Source organism: Galeopterus variegatus, unplaced genomic scaffold (genome assembly GCF_000696425.1).
Source record: "Galeopterus variegatus unplaced genomic scaffold, G_variegatus-3.0.2 Scaffold98, whole genome shotgun sequence".
NCBI lineage: Eukaryota > Metazoa > Chordata > Mammalia > Dermoptera > Cynocephalidae > Galeopterus > Galeopterus variegatus.
In genome coordinates this window covers 400,157-422,897 of record NW_007726209.1, presented here as the reverse complement: position 1 = coordinate 422,897, position 22,741 = coordinate 400,157, and the positions used below count along the sequence as shown (strand labels likewise).

The 22,741-nt window shown below is 40.8% G+C and overlaps 1 protein-coding gene across 1 annotated transcript in view; it reads left to right on the top strand.

Annotated features, from left to right (window-relative positions):
• Nucleotides 1-21,078, top strand: part of MAP3K19 (mitogen-activated protein kinase kinase kinase 19) — a 45,375-nt gene extending 24,297 nt beyond the window's left edge. Inside the window, exons 7-11 of the mRNA XM_008583611.1 lie at nucleotides 7,073-7,116; nucleotides 8,734-11,178; nucleotides 13,990-14,139; nucleotides 15,932-16,629; nucleotides 20,668-21,078. Coding sequence (XP_008581833.1) covers nucleotides 7,073-7,116; nucleotides 8,734-11,178; nucleotides 13,990-14,139; nucleotides 15,932-16,629; nucleotides 20,668-20,734 — 3,404 coding nt within the window. The 3' untranslated portion in view covers nucleotides 20,735-21,078. The remainder of the gene's footprint in view (nucleotides 1-7,072; nucleotides 7,117-8,733; nucleotides 11,179-13,989; nucleotides 14,140-15,931; nucleotides 16,630-20,667) is intronic.
• Nucleotides 21,079-22,741: the final 1,663 nt, after the last annotated feature.

Below are 22,741 nucleotides of genomic sequence, written 5' to 3'. Positions count from 1 at the left end.
ATTCTAGAATTTCATATAAATGGAAGTGCACAGCATATATTTTTTTATGCAAGCCTTTTTTCACTTCCCTTTATGTTTTTGAGATTCATCCATATTGTCGCATATATCAATAGCTTATTCTTTTTGACTGACAAATAGTATTTCATTGTATGCATACCCCACAGTTTGTTTATCTAGTCTTCTATTGTTGGACATCAGAGCTGCTTCCACCTTTTGACTATTATAAGTAAAGCTGCAATGATCATTCCTGTACAAGTCTTTTTGTAAAGACCTTTCTCTTGGGTAAATTCCTAAGAGTAAAATTGCCAGGTCATATGTTTGTTTAGTTTTTAAGAAACATCCAGAACCTTTTCCAAAGTCTTTGTGCCATCTGACATCTTTATGAACAATGTATAACATTCCAGTTGCTTCACATCCTCACAAACATTTGGTGTTGCCAGTCTTTTTAAGTTTAGCCATTCTGGTGTACGTGCAGTGCTGTCTCATTGAGATAGCAGTGGTATATCATTCTGATCCATTCATCTGTGCTTTTTTTTTAATTTTAATTTTTAGTTCAACAATTATATTTAATTTCTAAAAGTTCCATTTGTTTCTTTTTCAAATATCCTCTGTTCATTATTAAGAATGTCTTGTTTTGATGACTTTTTTTTTTTGGCAGCTGACTGGTATGGGGATCCAAATTCTTCACCTGGTTGTTTTTATGATTCTATCTTTTATTTATTTAAACATTTAAGACATTGTTATTTTATACACTGTATTTGATAGTTGTAGTATATGAAATCCCTAGCATTCCAAATCTGTTGTTCCTGGTTTCTACTACTCTGTTCCTTGTACTACTGTTTTTTTCTTGAGTGTTTGAAGATCTTTATTGTGAGCTCATATTCAGTTGATGTTTATCTGGGAATCTTGGGGCCTACACTGAGGGTGCTTTCCAGGAAGGATGTGAGTTTGCTTCTGCTAGGTACCAAGATCGTTACAGACTTGAGTCCGCTTTAGCCTCATTCCTGGATCCTTAAGTTAGTGTGGGATTCTAAGAGCCAACTTCCAGCTATATTGAGCCCAAGACTTATTTACCAGATAGCAGCACTGATGGCAGCATTTCTCCTGGGGGCAATACTGTCTTTGGTGTTTGCTTACCACTGTCCTAAACCAATCAGCCTAAACCACCAGGAACAAACCTATAATCCAACAAGTTGCATTTATTGGCTTATTGCAATGAGGGAGACTGTACACCAGAGGAACCGTGAGGCATCTTACCAAACTGAGAAAAAAAAACCCAGAATAAATATTATAGAATTTTGAGAGAAGTGTACAGATTAAGTGAAATTAAATAGCAGAGCTTTAAAATTTAAAAAAAAATTCATTGTAAAATGTACATCACATAAAATTTGCCATTTTAACCATTCTAAGCAGTTCAATTACATTGTCGTGCCACCGTCACCACTATTCATCCCCAGAACCTTTTCATCTTGCAGAACTGACACTCTTTGCTCATTACACATAACTCTCTTTTCCCTTTTCCCCTGAAGCCTCTGGTAATCTATTTTCTGGTAATTCTGTTTTCTGTCTCAATATAAATTTGACTATTCTAGGTCCCTCACATAAGTGGAATCATACAACATTTGTCCTTTTGTCTGGCTTATTTCACTTGGCATGATGTTGAAGCAGTGTTTTGATAGGCTGTATGTAAAGGGGCTGACATCAAGTCTGGACTGTGAAGGGAACCCAGGGTCTTGTTCCTTGAAATCTGCAAAAGGGAGCTCCCAACTCTCAGAAGCCCTTCTTTGGCCTCATATCTTGCCACTCTTCCTCAGCAGTATGACAAACATTAGCACTACTAAATGCCTTCCATTCCCTAAACAAATATGTAAATATTTGCACATACTGTTCTTTCTGCAGGAACATTATACCATGCTTCAGGTCTCATTGTAGATACCATTTCTTCTGGGAAGTCTTTCTGAACCTCCCCAAGACTGGATGAGTTGCCACTCCCATTGGAATCCCATAGGATCCCAACCTTACCTACAACATAACACGCATCATGCTAAATGGTCACTATTTGTTTACATGCCAGTGTCATCAGATTATAAAGGCAAGAATCATTGTACCTCCAAGCATCTAGCATCATACCTGGCACATAACTATTAAAAATACATACTGAATTAATAATAACAACAATAATAACCATTTATTGAGTGCCTACTATTGCAAGGCACACATATCCACTTGATAATATTAGTATCCCTGCTTTAGAAATGAGGAAACTGGCCGGCCCGGTGGCGCACTGCTACAGTGCGCCGCTTGGGAAGTGTGGGGGTGCTCCCGCTGAGGGTTCGGATCCCACATACAGACCGGTTACCACTCACTGGCTGAGTGAGGTGCGGCCGCAACACGGAGGGTTGCGATCTCGTTGCCGGTCCCAGTCCGGTACGGGAGCGACACTGAAGGTTGTGATCCGTTGCCGGACACGAAAAAAAAAAAAAGACAAAAAAAAAAAAGAAATGAGGAAACTGAGGCCTAAGGAAGTTAAGTGTGTGTTCAGGTCAAGTAGCTAGTGAGTTACAGAGGCTGGGTTCAAACATGAACCACCTGTCTTTGAAGCCAATGTGCCTAAGCACCAAACCTTCTACGTTCAGAAATCATACCTTTCGTCTGAGTCCCACTTAATTATGAGAGAAAAAAAGAATAAGCAGCAATAGTCTTGAGGGCCGAGCCCGTGGCACACTCAAGAGAGTGCAGCGCTGGGAGTGCCCCAGCACTCCCGCCGCAGGTTCGGATCCTATATAGGGATGACTGGTGTGCTCACAGCGCTCACTGGCTGAGCGCGGTGTGGCCGGTCTCAAAAAGGACAAAAAAACAAAAAACAAAAAACAATAGTCTTGTAGTGAAGATGTGTTTAGAAGGAGGAGCTGTTGGTGCAGGTACAACCTGGAGTGGAGGATGGATAAAGAGACTGAATTGGAGATCCTGGAAACATCCTCCTCTTGTAGCCAAACCACAGAGAATCTTGAAGATGTAACAAGTAGCACACCCAGGCAAGAATAAACTGAACTAGGTCAGTAGTTTGTGATGCAGCTACTCCACAGGTGCTATAATCTTGTCTGAAAATGTCAACTTGGCTTCCCCTAACAAGTGGTTATTTGCTTTTCTTTTTATTTGTTTAAAAGCAATTTTTTAAAAAAATTAGACAATCCATATACATTAAGAAAAATTCAGAAAAGACAGAGGAGCAAAAATTTAAAATAAGAAGTACATGGGCCGACCCTATGGCTCACTCAGGAGAGTGCGGTGCTGGGAGCGCTGAGGCCGCAGGTTCGGATCCTATATAGGGATGGCCGGTGCGCTCACTGGCCGAGCGCGGTGCAAGTGACGCCAAGCCAAGGGTTGCAATCCCCTTACCGGTCACAAAAAATAAATAAATAAATAAATAAATAAAAATAAAATAAAATAAAATAAGAAGTACAAATAGCACTTTGAGGCCATTTCTTCTAGAGTGTACTCCCATATTTCTAAATAATCATATTTATAATATTTCTTGATTATTCAATTTAGACTTTATCTATTAGGATTTAACACTTTTACATTACTCTCCTCACATGCAAGCAATCCCCAATCTTGTGTTTAAAAAGAAACAATATCCAATCTCTCCATTATTATGACAAGGGAAGATACTCACAGCTGAGCCCCATAGTGTGCCAATTACATTTCTTTTCAGCTCCCCCCTCCTTTTTTAGGGGCTGGCTGGTATGGGGATTCGAACCCATGACCTCGGTGTTACAAGGCTGGGTTCTAACCAACTGAGCTAAGCAGCCAGCTGTTTTTTTTCTTTTTAGACTTTGCATTTATCATGGCATTAATAACTGCTTCATTTCATCATTTGTTTACTTTCTGCATATCTGCCAGTAACTCAACCCCACCCTGTCTAACCGGCCTCTAAAACACATCTCAGTACAGACAATTACACATCAGGTAATCCGTTGGTTCCTTTTGTTTTTTAAGACATTGCTCCTGGAAACTTCTGCCCTCCTGTTTCACTCTGCACTGCCTGCTCATTGGACCTACTGCCCAGCTGCTTATCTGGGATCCCCTTCACCATCATTCTGGAAATTCCTTTGCCTCCCTGCTGTGTGGAGCCCCTGTGTACTGGACACATGGCTTACTCCCTCATTTAGTGGGGCACATTTTCCAGTAGCTTCCTGAGAAAGAGTGCATATTAATGATAGTTTTTTGTCTCTAATTTCTCTGAGCTATTTTCTTTCTTTCAGTTTTTGTTCTGTGTATTTTCATGTTAGAGGACTTTCTCACATAGTTGATCTTTGGCTATCTATTTGTATATAAGAGAGGGGCACTAAAAAGGGCTGTGTAGTTTGAGTGGGCTCGTTGCGTGAGCCTCAGAGGAGTTGAAAGGGCAGAGACCTGGACAATTGGTTGAAGGATTCCCAAGTGACAGTGCACATACCTGTCCTTTTTTCTCAGCTAGTTTTCCCTAGAGAGGGATAATCCAAGCTCCTGCCCATAGGTTATGAGGCTGGAGGCCAATGTTCCTGGCACTGAATGGGCTCCATGTTTCAGTGCACAGACTTTTACTGAATCCAGTATCCCATTTCTGCTTCCAGCTATACCTAGCTCCTTAAAATCTTTGTTTTAAGCCATCCAGAGAGTAAACTTTCAGCATCTGCCAGGAAAGGAGAAGAGCAGCTCCTGACTAGTGGGGCAAGACAGGAGATCTGGAACCTGCTCCTCATACAGACTTACGAACAACTCTCTTGTTCCAGCCTCACCTGTGTCCCCGCCTTCAGAATTGGTATCTTCAACTCCTGCTCCTTTCTGGGGTTCTTAGTTCTTGCTGAGTCCTCTCCCTGCAGGCATTGAGCAGAACAGAGAAAGCTGACAACTAAATCAGTTGTCATTCATCCATGCAGTTTTCACTGTCCAGAATTTTGTTCATATTGCTCATCTGCTGTTTTATCATCTGGGTTTTTCTTTTTTTTGTCATTATTTACTTGTTTTAAAATTCCTTATAGTGTCATTTTAGTGAAAATTGTGGAGAAAATGGAGAAAACTTTGTATATTCAATCACCAAATTTAACTGGAACTCTCTACGCATTTTAAAAGACTTTTGACACATATTGCCAAATTACCTGCTGGAAGGATCTTACCTCTATATTCCCACCAGAAATCTTTCAGTGTGCCTCACTACGCTTGTCATTCCTGACCAACACTGGCTACCATTTATTCAAATATTTATAATAATACCTGAAAGATGTTTTTTTTTTTTTTTTTTTTTTTTTTTTTTTTAACTCAGGAGGTTATCCATATGCATCCAATCATAAATTATATTCAGTTGTATTTCTGGATTAACTTCTAATATCTTTTCAACAGAAGATCTCAACCTCTATAATGAGACTCCTATGAGAACAAAGATTTTGTCTTGTTCACAACTATACATTGCCATCTTCTGGGCAATGTTGGCTACTCAATAAATATTTGTTGAATAAATGGGTAAAGAATTGGGGGGGGGGAGGGATGCCTTAGCCTGCTGTGGCTAAGAGGAATGCCTGTGTCCCCTCCTGTTGAGATCCTCTTCTCAGGTGACTATTTTCACCTGAGATTGGTTTTCCTACCTGTGTTACATCTTAGAGAAGTCTGTTTCTAAGTGAAATTTCAAAATGACAGCCTGTGACTGAAATGGACCTACATACATATTTTGTTTGGCCCTCACAGCATTAATAAACAAGAGAGGAGGAGGGAGTTTTCACATAAAATCTGCAGTTCTCTGACTTCTCTTGACAATTGGAAGATCTAGCACTGCTTGATTATCCCTCTGGATTGGACATCAATTAGAGCTGGGTAATGATGCCCCTTTAGTTGGGACACATGGTCTCAACTCACCACTGTCCCTACCTGTCCACTGTCCCTACCTGTCCCACTTCATCCATTTATGTAACCTGCGTTGACCCTGGAGACATTGGAGCTTTTGGCTTCAGCCTTAATCTGTGTTGGCGGGTAGGATTTGGGGAACCATTCTGACTTTTCAGTAAGAAGAGAATGACTTGTAGATATTACACTAATTCATAAGCCCCATCCCTCTCTTCCCCATACCCTCCTTTCAGAATTGATGACCTTTCTAATTCAAACAACTGTTGGGAGACAATTATGCATGAATATTTTCACATTTCTGCACAGTCCAATCTTTCTAAGAAAAAAAACACTAGGAAACTAGATTAAAAGATGATTGAATGGCAGACATGGAAGTTAGAGATAGTGTATTACTCCAGAGAGATTTAGAGGCTTGTTTCCCCAGGAGCTGTTTGCTTACATTGTAGGATAATAAAACCTAGGGGCACCTTTCTCCTGAAATATTTTCCGCATTTCATTGTAAATGAATGGTCCACTCTGGGTGGACCAGAGTTCCAGTCACCCTGTATACCACCAGAGTCTTGTAATTTCAAGATTCCCTCCTGTGGTGCCACCCCAGCACATTGTGGGTAAGTGTCTGTGTCTCCTTATGTCGCATGAGAGGGATTGCGATATGGGGTTCCGGTGTTATGATGCTCTGTGAGTAATAAATGGTCTGTTCTCTGATCCAGAGATCTCCAGTTTCCTGTCAGAATATAGATATAAATATAAAACAACAACCCTTCAGTAGCCTGAAGTTTTGTATAATCATTCCATACCCACCTCCATATAGATTACACAGGGAAAAACTCTTAATTTGTACAGCTTCTCAAATCTCAGCATCTAGATTACTACATCCCCAATCCCTAGTTTAAGACTGTTTACTCTACTATTAAGAATATCCGGGCCGGCCCGGTGGCGCACTGCTACAGTGCGCCGCTTGGGAAGCGTGGTGGCGCTCCTGCCGAGGGTTCGGATCCCATGTACAGACCGGTTCCTGCTCACTGGCTGAGCGAGGTGTGGGAGCAACACCGAGGGTTGCGATCCCGTTGCCGGTCCCGGTCCGGTACGGGCGCGACACTGAGGGTTGCGATCCGTTGCCGGACACGAAAAAAGACAAAAAGGAAAAAAAAAAAAAAAAGAATATCCAATTATTATTATTTTCTTGTTGCAGAGTCTTCTACCTCTGATATGAAGTACAGTAGCCGAAGACTTGAGGTAAGACTAGTTTTAGCATTTTTGAATGAAGAATTAACACCAAAGAATTTTTGTTGTTAAAGACAAACTCTGTCAGAAAATTCAGAACCAGATTCTCAGCAATTATATCTTGGAAAATCAAAAACTCACATATAATTTATAGAATAGTGAATCATTCCAGGGAAGATTATGCCTGGCCATGTGCATTGCTTTTATGGGGGTGCTTCATGTTGTCTGCAGAGTGAGGTGAGTAGCTCTCTTAGGCACACTTTAATTAGTCTTCTTTTAATCTATCTAGAAATTAGATAATTCTTTTTTCCAGTGGTGGAAAGATTTTTCTAGGTGTCAAATTTATAAGCAAAGCTTTTGGAAACCTACTTGCAGTTCTCTGGTTTTCTTAGCTATTTGATCCTTCTGTATCCTACGAGTCTTTGAGGAAATACTTATGCATAGGTACTGCTTAGTGTTGTACAAGTTTATTGGCCTGAAATATTTAATGGCTAGGCCGGCCCGTGGCTCACTTGGTAGAGTGCGGTGCTGATAGCACCAAGGCCACAGGTTCGGATCCTATATAGGGATGGCCTGTTTGCTCACTGGCTGAGCGTGGTGCTGACAACACCAAGCCAAGGGTTGAGATCCCCTTACCGGTCATCTTTTAAAAAAAAAAAAATTTAATGGCTGTTACTAGGGAGATGTTTAAGTACTGGGAGAATCTGCCATTATTTCCTAAATTATTTTTGAGAAATAAAGAAAGTCATCAGGACAATAAAGCTGGGGGATTTACTGTATCTCACCTATTTCTAATGCCTAAGTTTCTAGTGTTAGCTCCCTTTTCCTTCCTTCTTACACATGGCTGCAGCAGAATGAAAATTAAACATATAGCTCTCAATTGCCACCCATGATCCATGCCTGTAAGCATTCTCATATAATTAGGTATCAAATCTGTAAACACGGGAAAAGGCCACAATGAAAAAAAGCATAAAATTAAGGAGTTTGATAATGGCCACAAAGCTGAATATTATCTATTGGGTTATACTGACCTCTAGAGGTTGATAATAATAAAAGAGCTTAGTTTGAAAATAGCTGGAGGGCAAAGCAGAATGAAAAGCCACAGGGTTGCAAATGTTCAGGTATAAAGCCATCTTTATAAGCCGCCCTCAAGCAGACAATTCTGCAAAACAATGATGAGCAGTTGTGTTCCAGATACAAATTCTGAGGTAGTCAATAACCAAATGATCACTGTAAAAGTACATGTAATAATAATTTTAAACTGTTCTAATGGGGATTTCAAAAATCTTAAATTAATTCTCTGGAAAGTAAAAAACAGAGGACAGAAAGGAAATGTTTCTTATCTTACATTTTTAACATTTACATTATAGGACCTTCATTAAAATATATATAACCATTAATATTTACATCTATAATAATCTTGGTTTTTAAAAGTATTGATTTACCTTGGTTCTAAAGAACTATTGGGAATGAGATTTTAGTTTTAAAAATTGTGATCTGCAGGATAGCTTTGTACTTTAAAGGCCTTCCTTAAGAGAATATTAGAATCTCTTCATAGTACTTTGAAGTAGATAACATGCTACTTATTTAAGTTTCTGCATTCATAGCTTTTTTTCTCTTTCCTTTTAGTTCCCTCTGCCACCATTGTCATTCTTGCCCATTAGATCTGATGTCCATACTATCCCCTCAAATCACAAGGTTTCAAAAGAGAGAGAAAGAAATATTCCAAGCTTCACGTCCTTAGTACCTAAACTCAAAGAGCCTGTTAGTCACTCTGATGAGTTCACTTCATCAAAGAAGCAGCAGGAAGCCTCACTTAAGGTGCTGGTGGATCAGACCCTCAGGTCTTCTGATAGCTCCATTTGGTCAAGAAATATGTGCTCTTTTTGGAAGGCTAACCACCACAGACAACACCTGGAGACGGAGAACTGGAAATCCAAGGAAATAGAAGGATGTGACAAAATTGAAATCTCTCACTTTGAAAAAGGGCAGTCTTCGTTGTCCTTTGAGAATTTTAAGGAAGGCAGTATTCCTACAGATAGGGAACAGAATATTGACTGCTGTGGTAGTGAAATGAGAAAATCAGAAGAAAACTCTCAAAATTTTCCATCAAGAAAGAAAGAGAGTTCAGTAGTCAGAAACTATGAACAAGATTCAGAAATTGTATGTACCATTCTAAGTGAGCTCCAAGAAGCCCGGCACTCAGAAATAACTCCAAGCCAGGATGAAGAGATTAGAAACGATACAGCTGATTCAAAAAGCACTTCATTACCTAAGGGTGAAGCAATTCAACCGGACAATATTTTAGAAGAGTTTACTGTATTTAAAAGCTTGTCCAATGTAGTCTCTGATGGACCCATTGAGAAGCTTCCAAAAAGTCATAGTGGCATGGAGACAAACATAAAAATATCAATAGCAGAAGCAACCAAACCAGAAGTGAATGGGATGGTGCCTCTTATCCACATCACTCTCCCTGGAGATGAAACTCCCAAGGAACCAGCTATAACCAAACCAAACCTCCAAAAAAGAAAGGGCACTGTTCTTAACAGCAATAGCTTCAACAAACTTGCCCACCAGGAAAATGACATGTATAAGGTGAATACACATAGAAATAAGTTGGATTCGAAGACCAAGACAAGTAACAGGACAGCTCAGAATTTCATGATTTCCTTTGAAGGTCCCATTAAGCCTACCACACATAAAACCAGCATAAAACCTCAAGTTTTCCCTGCGTTAGGGCTTGTTGACCCCAAGCCTCGGCAATTGCCCAAGTTTCAAAGGAGAATGCCGCAGACAGAAAAGAAGCAATTAACTTACCGGACTCAGAAACCTAAAAAACAATCATTTCCTTGCATCTGTAAAAATCCAGGAATAAAAAAGTCATGTGTTTCTCTCTCTCTTCAACCACCAGAGCCAAGACTAAATTACCTAGATCTTAAGTACAGTGACATGTTCAAAGAAATCAACTCAGCTGCTGATGGACCTGGAATCTATGAAATGTTTGGGACCCCTGTTTATTGTCACATGCGAGAGGTGGAACGGCATGAAAACAAATATAACCGCCAGATATGCTCAGTTCCACCGGGCAGATGTGTCACCAGTAAATGTCGATCTTCACACAGTGACAGGAACAGCGATAGTAGAACAAGACTTTCTCAGAAAAAACCACATACTAAACTCCCAAAGGCTTCACTTGGCATTAAACAAAAGCACAAAGATTTAGTTTCTAAAGAAAAGAGTTTTGAGACTGTAGGTAGCCACCTACAAGACATTGGAAATGATGATATTTCAGAAACAGACTGGCAGATAAAATCTTCAGGCAATGACTTTCTATCTTCCAAAGATGAAGTTCAGCCCATAAACTTGGCTCATACTCTTGAGCAGTCCACTGAACAGAACAAATTCCTTCCTGCCTCAGATTTATCCATTGTTAATAAAATTTGTATGGAAGGATCTGCTGATGAAGGAGACAATTCTAACCATCACGTACTCATCACAAGCCTTAGAGATCTGCAAGAACTTGAAGAGCTTCATCACCAAACCCCATTTGTTTCTTCAGAAAACAGCTGGGCAGTGCCCACTGAGAAGAGTTCTAACAAGCATGTATTGCAAAAAAAGCAGAATATAGCATCTCTTGGTAAAATAAATGCCAGCCAACTTTTAACTAAAGATCTTGAGTTTGATAGTGTTTCAGATAAGTCTAAAACACTTATGAGTTTCTCTTTCCATGAGAAACAAGAAAATGCATCTTCCCATACATATCAACACTGGGCACATTCTTTGGATCATGATAGTTTAGCAAGTAAGTCATTCACATATCAAACATTCGGAAAAACTTTAAATGATGCAAATTCAATTTCCCAAGAAATTCTGGACTCTGTAAAGAATGAAGAATTGACAGATGAACTATTAGGTTGTCTTGCTGCAGAACTATTAGCTCTTGATGAGAAAGAGAATAACTCTTGCCAAATAATGGCAAGTGAAACAGATCCTGAAAACCGAAATCTTGTGCTTAGTAGGAGAGGAAATACCACAAAAGACTTGGGCAGAGAAGCAACAAATGTTGAAATGCAGGTTGGTATTATTAGAATCAGAGATTCATTGGGGTGGGAAGGACCTTAGAGACAATTTGGCTCAAACCCCTTATTTTCAATTGAGGAATGATAAACCCTAAGCAATTAAACAGTTTCTTCAAGTTCTCATTGTTTAGTCTCAAGGTTAGAATCCAGGTCCCCTGACTCCCAGGCTAGGACGTTTTCCTTATGTTGCTTTACTTCTGGAATTTAGCTAGCTTGACACTGCAATGAAATCACTTTGAGTAAAATAATAAAGCAAAACTATTTATTTAAATAGGTCAGCATTTTATTCGATGATGAAATTTTCAATCAATGGCAAGATAATTTTCAGTTATCAGCAGAGAGATAATTATAAATAAAGCATTGCTCTGGGTGGTGTGTGAGATAGAAAGAAACGAACATGGCCCCTACAGTAGCTCAACATTTTGCTCATATGAAGACATGAAATGTATATTTCTTAAAGATTCCCCGCACCTGAGCATTAGCTCTCAGGTGGTTCACTACTTTAACACAAAAATATCATTGACGTCTACTGTGTTTTCGGTGCTGGGCCAAGAACTAGGGAGATAGTGGTGTACAAGATTCAGCCATTGCTTTCAAGGAAGCATAAGCAAAAATCCTGAAACAAAACAAAAAAAAATTTTTTTTTTGAAACAAAACAAAAAATTTTTTGTTTGGCATGGAAGTAGGGAAGAAGAATGTCAACAGATAGTTGGGTTTTGTTGGTTTTGGTTTTCACTGAAGTACATGAGCCTCCTGGTCTACTCAGATTTTAAAGACAGAAACAGTAGGTGAAGCTGAAATCTTATTTATTGAATGCGAACTCAGGTTATATTACATTATATCCACCCTATATTAGGATTAGGAATAATTATTTTTAAATAGTTAATCAGAAGAACACACAAGGAAAAAAAGAAGAGAAAAAAACCCTCCAAAATGCAAATAAATAACAAGAAGAACACACAAGGTAAATAATTGTAGCATAGCTAGGTTTACTGAGAGCTTATCATGTGTGAGTGAGACACATCACGGTGTCTCCTTTTATGCTTCATAATAGCTCTCTAAGTACTATAGGCACTAATATGTCCCCATTTTATAGATGAGGAAATTGAGGTTTAGAAAATCACGCAGCTAGACACCCTTAATCACTACACAGTGGGGATACTTCTTGTCTGAAAAGGCCAGCTCCACCTTCACAGTGAACTTGGTCTCTGCTGGGAGGTGGATAATGATTCAGAGAAGCCTCCAGGCTGGGGTGGGAAGTAGGAATATATGTGTGCTTGCCTGTGTGCGTGAGACGGGCCTACCACTGTGCCATTTCAAATCGAACAGCTGACAAACCTGTAAACATAATAAGTGCCTAAAACCACTGTGCAATCATGGAGTCAAAAATTGACCTTCAGGGCCAGCCCGTGGCTCACTTGGGAGAGTGTGGTGCTGATAACACCAAGGCCACGGGTTCAGGTCCCTATATAGGGATGGCCGGTTAGCTCATTTGGAGAACATGGTGCTGACAACACCAAGTCAAGGGTTAAGATCCGCTTACCAGTCATCTTTAAAAAAAAATTTTTTTTTGACCTGCTGTGACCTTTTCTTTTCTGAGCAGTATCCAAAATTTCAGTGTAGATAGAAACGTGAGAGGCTGTGTAGGAAGGACCCAAACAGCTCTTCGGAGACACCTAAATGTTCATGAGAAAGGCGACCCTGCAGGATCTCTTGTTCCTAAATGGCCTTCACCTTGCCCATCACCATCATTATTTATTTTTAAGATTAATAATAGAGGAGATCAAAATGAAGCATTTTTGGTCCTGATCAACCAATTGGAAAACGTGATCTAAGTTCTCCAAAGAGAAACTTGTTTTCTGACTTCAAGGGCAGTGCCTCTAAAAGTATACTATGAATGTGAATTTCTTGGGGATCCTGTTAAAATATAGGCATTGATCCAGCATATCTGGGGCCTAAGAATCTGCACGTCGAACAAGCTCCCTAGTGATGCTGATGCAGCTGGTCTGCACATCCTCCTTTGAGTAGCAAGGTTCTTCACTACTGTGGATCTTCAGTCTATTGTGGCTGGTCTTGACCACCTAAATTCTTTGTTATGGTTCTGTATGTGTGTGTGTGTGTGTGTGTGTGTGAGAGAGAGAGAGAGTGAGGAGAGACAATTTGTATGTGTGTTTGTGATGTGTTTGTGTGTAAACGTGTATGTGTTTGCATATGTACAAGGGTATTTCAAAAAGTTTACAGAAAAATAGAATGAAAAGATAAATTGAACCTTTCCATGACTTTTTATCTCATTTTATTTTTAAAATTTTTTCTGGTTCAGAGCTGCCTTATTTATTTATATTTATTTATTTAAACATGATTGTACATAACTGTGGGGTACAACGTTGACTATCAATACCTGTGTGCAATATGTGATGCTCAAATCAGAATAATTAGTATATTCAACACTACACAATGTAATCATTTTTTGTGGCCCTTTACCAATTTGTCACTAACTGCCCCCTCCCCCACCTCTGGTGGCCTCAGTTCTGTGAGTGGTGAGTGAACAGGCCTAAGACTTCCTCCTATAAAATATACAAACCAAAATGTGACTTAGAAATGTGTACAATTAACAAGGCTGAAGAACACAACTGAGATATACTGCTTGGTCATTTCTGGGAAAACTGTGTCTCCAGAAGTTACCCGTGAACGAGAAGAATGACTATGCGCAGGTGTGATTGAAAGGGAGACTCGACTCTAACCTCCACCCTCTGTCCTAACCGCTCAGAGTTTAATGGTGACCTTTCTTTTTCTCTCATTCCTCCAGAGGTGTAGTAATGGATTCAGGATACATGATAGGGAGGAGAAATTTCTTAACTCAAATGGAAAGAAGACATTGTCTGAAAATAGTTTAAAATATGAAGAACCTATCCTGTGGACCAAGGGTGAGATCCTTGGGAAGGGAGCCTACGGCACAGTAAGTTAAACTGGAAACTTGACATCAGAACTCTCCACCCCTCCTTGATCCTTCCCTCTCCCCTAACCATCCTCCCCACCAGTCTCCTGCACCCTTTTACTTAGAACTCTTTCAGTTGAAAGTAACAGAAAACCCAACCCAAACTGGCTTGAAGGAACAGATGTGTATTGCTTTATGTAACTGAAAAGTCTGGAGTAGGTCTGGCTCTGGGCACAAGTAGTTTCAGGGGTCAGTGTCATCAGGATCTGGTTTCTCTGTCTGGTTATTGTTCTCAGGATTCATGTGGTGGTACAATGGCCACTGCATTTCTAGCCTCCCATTCTATCAGGTTCAAATCCAATGGGAAAGAAATCTGTTCCTTCAACAACTCAATATGTTACTGGAAGTTGGGAGAATCATTGCTGGATGGCAAAAACAAAAGATGTTCCTTACATTTTGTGATTTGCATAAAAGACCATCTAAACTCCTAGCACTTTAGATAGTAGTTACGTAGAGGGGTAAAGACTGGCCCACAAACATGTCCTATGCCATCTCTAGTTGGAGACATTTCAGCAATCAGTGAGAAAGTGGGAAGACATGAAACCACTGAGATCACATCATGAGGGTGAGTGCCAAGACCTGTCTCTTCTCTCCAGAGAGCTTTAGAGCTGAACTAGCCCTATCTCATTTACCCGGTGAGGAGTTTCCCCAAAGCATCATCTCATGTAGTCATCATAGAAATCTATGAAAATCTACAGATGAGGGCCGGCCCGGTGGCGCACTGCTACAGTGCGCCGCTTGGGAGTGCGGTGGTGCTCCTGCCGAGGGTTCGGATCCCACATACAGACCGGTTCCCGCTCACTGGCTGAGCGAGGTGCAGGCGCAAAACCGAGGGGTGCGATCCCGTTGCCGGTCCCGGTCCGGTACGGGCGCGACACTGAGGGTTGAGATCCGTTGCCGGACACGAAAAAAAGACAAAAAAAAGGAAAAAAAAAAAAATCTACAGATGGGGGCCGCCCGGGGGGCGCCCTGCTACAGTGCGCCGCTTGGGAGTGCGGTGGTGCTCCTGCCGAGGGTTCGGAGGCCACATACAGACCGGTTCCCGCTCACTGGCTGAGCGAGGTGCAGGCGCAAAACCGAGGGGTGCGATCCCGTTGCCGGTCCCGGTCCGGTACGGGCGCGACACTGAGGGTTGAGATCCGTTGCCGGACACGAAAAAAAGACAAAAAAAAGGAAAAAAAAAAAAATCTACAGATGGGGGCCGCCCGGGGGGCGCCCTGCTACAGTGCGCCGCTTGGGAGTGCGGTGGTGCTCCTGCCGAGGGTTCGGAGGCCACATACAGACCGGTTCCCGCTCACTGGCTGAGCGAGGTGCAGGCGCAAAACCGAGGGGTGCGATCCCGTTGCCGGTCCCGGTCCGGTACGGGCGCGACACTGAGGGTTGAGATCCGTTGCCGGACACGAAAAAAAAGACAAAAAAAAGGAAAAAAAAAAAAATCTACAGATGAGAAGAACTGAAGTCGAAAAGGTTACCCAAAGTTATACAGCTAAGGGAAGGTGATGAAGCCAGGATTCTAACCAACCCAAGCCACTTGACTCCAAGTCAATATGATATCCATTCTCCATGCTGCTCATCCCTATCTTGGTTCCACCGAAACATTGAATTTGCTTAAATACTTTGCATTTAGGTGGGGAGGTATCAACTTAATGAAAGAAAAGGATTTAGGAGAAGGGAAAGTCAAATGTCATATGAAGTATTTTGTAAACAAGTTATGTCATTTATATTTAATAATAAGGTATTGGTTTGCTTCTAGGTATACTGTGGTCTCACTAGCCAAGGACAGCTAATAGCTGTAAAACAGGTGGCGTTGGATACCTCTGATAAATTAGCTAATGAAAAAGAATACCGGAAACTTCAGGAAGAAGTAGATTTGCTCAAAGCACTGAAACATGTCAACATTGTGGCCTATTTGGGGACATGCTTGGAAGAAGACATTGTAAGCATTTTTATGGAGTTTGTTCCTGGTGGCTCAATCTCTAGTATTATAAACCGTTTTGGGCCATTGCCTGAGATGGTGTTCTGTAAATATACAAAACAAATTCTGCAAGGTGTTGCTTATCTCCATGAGAACTGTGTGGTGCATCGAGATATCAAAGGAAATAATGTTATGCTCATGCCAACTGGAATAATAAAGCTGATTGACTTTGGCTGTGCCAAACGTCTGGCCTGGGCAGGCCTAAATGGCACCCACAGTGACATGCTTAAGTCCATGCATGGGACTCCATATTGGATGGCCCCAGAAGTCATCAACGAGTCTGGCTATGGAAGGAAATCGGATATCTGGAGCATTGGCTGCACTGTATTTGAAATGGCCACAGGGAAGCCTCCACTGGCTTCCATGGACAGGATGGCAGCCATGTTTTACATCGGAGCACACCGAGGGTTGATGCCTCCTTTACCAGACCACTTCTCAGAAAACGCAGCAGACTTCGTGTGCATGTGCCTAACCAGGTAAGAAACTGAAAGTAGGAGGAGGAGGACAAATACCGAGATTCCAAACAGCTGACATGTCCCCTGCAGTTACTGGCCCATTAAAATCTCTGTTTTAGTTATAAAATCAAGTTGGAAGTGATTTTGTGCTGAAAGTAATCATGATCAGTCCTATTGGGCGACTGTCATATCAGGCTGGAGAGGCAATGCTTCGGGTAGGAAGTGCCTCAATTAAATGTCTTATCAGGTCCTGACAGTACTTCCCCAAAACAATGGGTTTGCAAAATTTGCTAAAGATCTACTTATTTACCAATAGGACATCTTTCTGGGGACTGGCTATGGTAAAATAACATCTTGCATTTAAAGTGAGGGGAAACATTTTGAGCCAAAGGAAAAAAACCTCTAACTGGAGCATTTCAAGCATTGAGTGGGGGTGTACTTGGGAAGCAGAAAAGCCCTAGAAAACTACCTGTTTTCCCCTCCCTTATTCTCTCTCATATCTATGGAATGAAATTCTGAGTGAAATGTTAGAATCGTAAAGGACCATAGAGATTAACTAGTGGTGTGGTTTTCAAACTTTTAGCGAGGCACCCTCTGGTCATATGAATTCTTAATTCAAAGAATAAAACATAAAAGCAAGAGATGGCTCCGGTTAAAGTGTGTATATGTGGGTGCATGTGTGGTGGTGGTGGGGTAAAGAGGGGTGGGGAGGCTGGAGTCCATGCCCACCTCTAGGGTGATGCAGAGCAGCCTAAACTTATCCACCAAGTGAGGCTCGACATTTAGTTGCAGGACATGTAAAGTCTGAGACTCAAAACTCAATTTCCTCTCTTTCAAAGAAGGGTGTTTTCTTATCCCTAGATGAAAAACTCTGGTGCTCCAGCTTTTAGCAAGCACATAGGGCAATCCCCAACACTCAGGGGGTTTATTTTGCCTTTCTGATCTGTCTGCCAATGAATGTGCTTCTTTCAGTCTTTTTGGCTCCTTGCCCAGCACATATGCATGAGTTTGTCCTGGCTGATTTTAGGAAAATCCAGGGGCCAGGACAGGATCACTTAATCCAGGGGTGCAATTCTGGGCATCAAACCTCAGGTATCCCACCACGGATTTTGTGGACAGAGCCTTAGGCACAGAGCTGCTTCCCCTTCCAAAAACAAACCCACAAAAGGGACATAAAGATGTTGGGCATATTATGTGGACCAATACTTGTTTTGGAGACTGGTTTTAGCTCTTAAAACTGCTGTAGTTGCTTTGTTCCGAATTTAACAATTACCTATTACTGACTCATAGCTAGAAACCACTTGTTATTCTCATTTTCTTTCAAGTTGTTATTAAACACACACATCCTCCCAAATAGCTTTATAGAGAAAGGGTAGAATATTTTTTTGTGGCTCTCCTTTTGAGCCCTTGCTTCATAAACTAAGCAAGACACAACTCACACCACTAATAATAAATTAAGAGGGTTGTTGTGAAGGTTAAGTGAAATGGTGTATGTAAATTGCTTATCAGAGCATGGGCACACAATTAGGAAGCAATAGTCAATAATCATTCGGGAGACTTACCAACATACCTTACCTAATTAGTGTCATATACAAACATATAATCACCTCCTGAAATTCTATGGCAAAGACCCTAAGGACTCCAGCATTTCACCTGATGTCCATAACAATATCCTTGGAGGTGTGGATAGCCAGAAATTAAAGGGTGAGGCACTCATAAAGATTCAGAGATAGAGGTGATCAGATGAACCAGGAGCAAGGCCTGAATAGTGGGAAGCAGTGAGAAATAAGCGTGGATGAGGCAGGCTATGGGCAGGCTGAAAGTTCTGGAAAGTCAGACCAAAGAGTTTAGCTAGGATGCAATACACAGTGAGGAGCAGAGGGCTGCGAAGGATTTAGGGTAGAGAATGCCATGAAGAAAAAGGTCTTTGGCAAGGCCAGTCAAATGGCAGTGTGCTAAAGGGCCTAGAATGGATGTTGCTGGAGACGAGGAGGCCATGCAGGAATCCAGAGCTTGGACTTGTATAGTGGTAGAAGCCATGGGATCATAAAGAGGAAGGTGAATCAGGACTGGTAATGGAGAAGAATGATAGGATTTCATGGTTTTGAGTCTGGATTATGAGAAAAATAAAGGTGTGAGAGAAGAACAGTAGAGGAAGTTGACACTTGAAGTTACGGGATTGGGCCTCAGGAAAGCAATTAATATGGAGGTGCATATTTAAAAATCATTATAAGATAGATAACTATAGTCATGAAAAAACTTAGGGGGCAGACAAAAATGTTTTTTTTTCTTTTAATTTATCAATGTACAATATAGTTGATTTTTGTGTTCCTTTACCAATTGCTACTTTTCCTCCTTCCCGCTCCCCCCTCCCAGAAAAATGTTCTTGAAAATTCTCACAAGGGAAAATTCTCACATAGCATCAAGTCTAGCATGTAATTGGAGAAAGGAAGGGAGGAAGGAGAGGAGGGAGAGGAGTTGCCCCACGGTGGGAGAAGAACAAAGAGAACAGAGTTTCCCATAATGGAAGGATTGGGGAGCCTCAGGCTCACTCACATGGCCCCTTGCAGTATGGAAAGGGTGGCCCCTAGCTCCAACATTCCTAGTCAAGGAGCATTCGTCAAACGAGGATGAAGTTAAGCAGAGATAGTTGTAGGTAGGAGAGAGTAGTGAATATTTTCAAAAAAATGCTACAGAGATGATAATAAGGAGGATGAGTTCATTTAATTGGATTAATTTCAAGACGGTAATTTCTATAGAGGAGTGGGCCAAATGGTTAAGGATTTAAGAGATAACAAATGTTGAAAAAAAAATCATCAGGGTTGGCCATGTTAGAGACATTTGGCAGGAATAAAAGAAACAGGACAGCAGCTAGAAATGGTAGCCAGGTCAAGGAAAGGTTATTGAAGGGAGCGATTTCTGTGTAATTTGAACGTAGGAGAAAGGTCCTCCAGACAGTGAGAGCTTTTTATTTTGGAATGATGTATAAAAATAAAATACCTTAAAAAATATTTTATTTTCACCTGAGAAATGACCTGGTAGTAACTTTGCTCTCAAAATTGTCAAAAGACAGACAATTTAAACAAAAGAATGTCTTTGGAACAGGTCATTGCAGGTAACTATTGATTGTTTCATTAGTTAACTGGTTCATTGACTGACTCATTGATGCATTTCCAAAAACTTCTTAATTTTTTGAAGAAAAAACCTAAACCACAGTAGCACTGAGCAACTGTCTCTCTGTACTTTGTGCTCACCTAAAAGTGCCCAAAATGGAATTTCAATTTTTATCACCAAAGCACATTTAAATGTCTACTTTTTAAAGTCTTTATGAATTCTAATGCCTCTAAATTTTAAAAGTAAATTTAATGTTAATTGAAAGTGCAATAAGCTGTACACCTAGAAGTGTGAATTTTACTGTGTGTAAATTATACCCCAAACAATTTGAATCAAAGTACCACAGAAAAGTAGTGCCTAGATTTTAGTCACAATAGCTATCATTTTTTGAACTACAATGATACTATTTAAAAGCTGTGTATATAAGGGTACTTCAAAAAGTTTGTGGAAAAATAGAATAGAAAGATAATACAAGTCTTTCCATGGACTTTTTGAAGTACCCTCATATATTATTTAATTCTCCCAATGAGTTAAGTATTTTTATTATCTGCATTTTACTGACAAGGAGAGTTCAAGTCACTTGCTGAGATCACACGGTTAAAAACTGGAGACTGGGGCCAGCCCCGTGGCGCACTCGGGAGAGTGCAGCGCTGGAAGCGCAGCGGCGCTCCCGCCGCGGGTTCGGATCCTATATAGGGATGGCCGGTGCGCTCACTGGCTGAGCGCGGTGCGGGCGACACCACACCAAGGGTTGCGATCCCCTTACCGGTCACAAAAAAAGGACAAAAAAACAAACAAACAAAAAAACTGGAGACTGGATGCAACCCAAGTCTGTCTGATTGTCAGAAGTTGTACTTCATCTTTGAAGTATACATTTGAGTCAAGCAGATCTCGTTGGCAGTCACATTACTGGGTGCTGCTTCTAACATGTTTTTCCCTTCTTAGGGACCAGCATGAGCGACCTTCTGCTCTTCAGCTCCTGAAACACCCCTTCTTGAAGAGAAGTCACTGAACATACATCAAGACTTTCTTCTCAGTTCTAATGTAGATGCTCCATTATTGCTTAACTGTGGGGAATGAGGTTAAGGGACCTTTGTTTTCCTATCATAAATTCAATCTAATCCAATTTAACCAGATCCTGCAGTATCACTAACTGAAAGTTTAGTTTCAAATAAGCTTCCTTAAGCTACAGGCATGATTACTCTTGTGTATGAGAAAAACATTTTAAATAACAACAAAGAAACCTATTCCAGTGTTTACAGTTTTGATTGTACAGGAGCTACAATCTCTATTGCTTTATGTATTTTATTTTTGGCCTGTCAACTTTAATGTCATTAGTTTAAAATAAATTGTAAAAACAACTTGTATTTTCTTGATTGGTGAGTAAAGATGCTTAATTCTTGCAAAGACGATTAAAGGAAGTTGAGAATATAACTTAAAAGAGGTGCTGTTTACTTTGGCAGTAATCTTAACTTTAAAGATTCTAGGAGCCTCAAGGTATAATGGGAGAAGCTAAGGACCTTGGCATTTCATTATCAGAGGGTCCCAAACTCCTGAGAAGTCTCCAAGAAGTTGGGCTATTCAAAGTTGGCACCATAAACTTCAGGCTACTTTTCCTGTAATTTACTTGTACTTTAGTATGATTTGAGGTCTTCACCTATTTGCAGAGTGAATGAGGTCATTACCACATCTAGGACTAGCTAAACCTAAGCCAGCTGGTAGGACAAAAGCTAGACCTGATAAGGTGAGTAATGGGTCAGTTTATAATCCTCTTCAATTTGCTCACTTCACCTGGTCATTTTCACTGAGGTCACTCTTCAAACACATTCATTTCCAGAACACTAGTAAACCTCACAGAAGTGAGGATGGATGAGAGTTGTTACATTACAAGCCTTTTGTTTTGAGTTGGTGGATTAAGCATTTTTGATAAGGTTTCTATTGGTTGACTTCACCCATTCACTAGATTTCATAGACACCTATTGTTTAAGCTATATCCAGATTATTTTTATTTGCTGACATCATTCAAGATGACACAACTACAAATTAACCTTAGGTGTATTTGAACACAAGTATCAGGCTTTGTCAAAATCAAATTGCTGGGCTGGGCCGTGGCTCACTCGGGAGAGTGTGGTGCTGATAACACCAAGGCCACAGGTTCGGATCCAATATAGGGATGGCTGGTTAGCTCAGTGGGTGAGCATCGTGCTGACAACACCAAGTCAAGGGTTAAGATTCCCTTACCGGTCATCTTTTTTTTTTTTTTTTTTTTGTCTTTTGTCTTTTTTCCGTGTCCGGCAACGGATCGCAACCCTCAGTGTTGCCCCCGTACCGGACCGGGGACCGGCAACGGGATTGCAAGCCTCGGCGTTGCTCCCGCACCTCGCCCAGCCAGTGAGCGGGAGCCGGCCTGTATGTGGGATCCGAACCCTCGGACGGGAGCGCCGCTGCGCTTCCCAAGCGGTGCACTATCCATTGCGCCACCGGGCCGGCCCCGGTCATCTTTAAAAAACAACAACATCAAATTGCTTCTTTAGAAGTTTTTGAGAAATAAATGTGAAATGCAGTCCAGGTGAGGTAAAGACAGGTTTTACTTTGGCCAACAAGAAAAGCTAGATGAGCTGCCGGTTAGCCCAGTTGGTTAGAAGAAATTTTGGTGCTAACAACAAGGTCCAGGGTTTGATTCCTGTCCTGACCTGATGCCAAAAAACCCCAAACAAAACATTAGATGGGTCTCTGTGGATATGTTTTTTCTCTCAAATTTGTACAGTTCTTTCCTCATATTTGATAAGAATTTAAGGGATGAATGTCTCTTATTTTACTTGCATAGGGACAAGATCCAAAACAATATAATTTTGTAAAGGAAGGGTTTAAACTCCACCCCCCACACCCACTTTGGAAGTATCTTCATTATTCTCTAAAATCTGAATGTTACAAGTATATTGGATTTTGGAGCAATTAAATATTTACATTCAAGGCTGTTAAACACTATGAGGAAAGGGCAGTAAGACATAATTATACT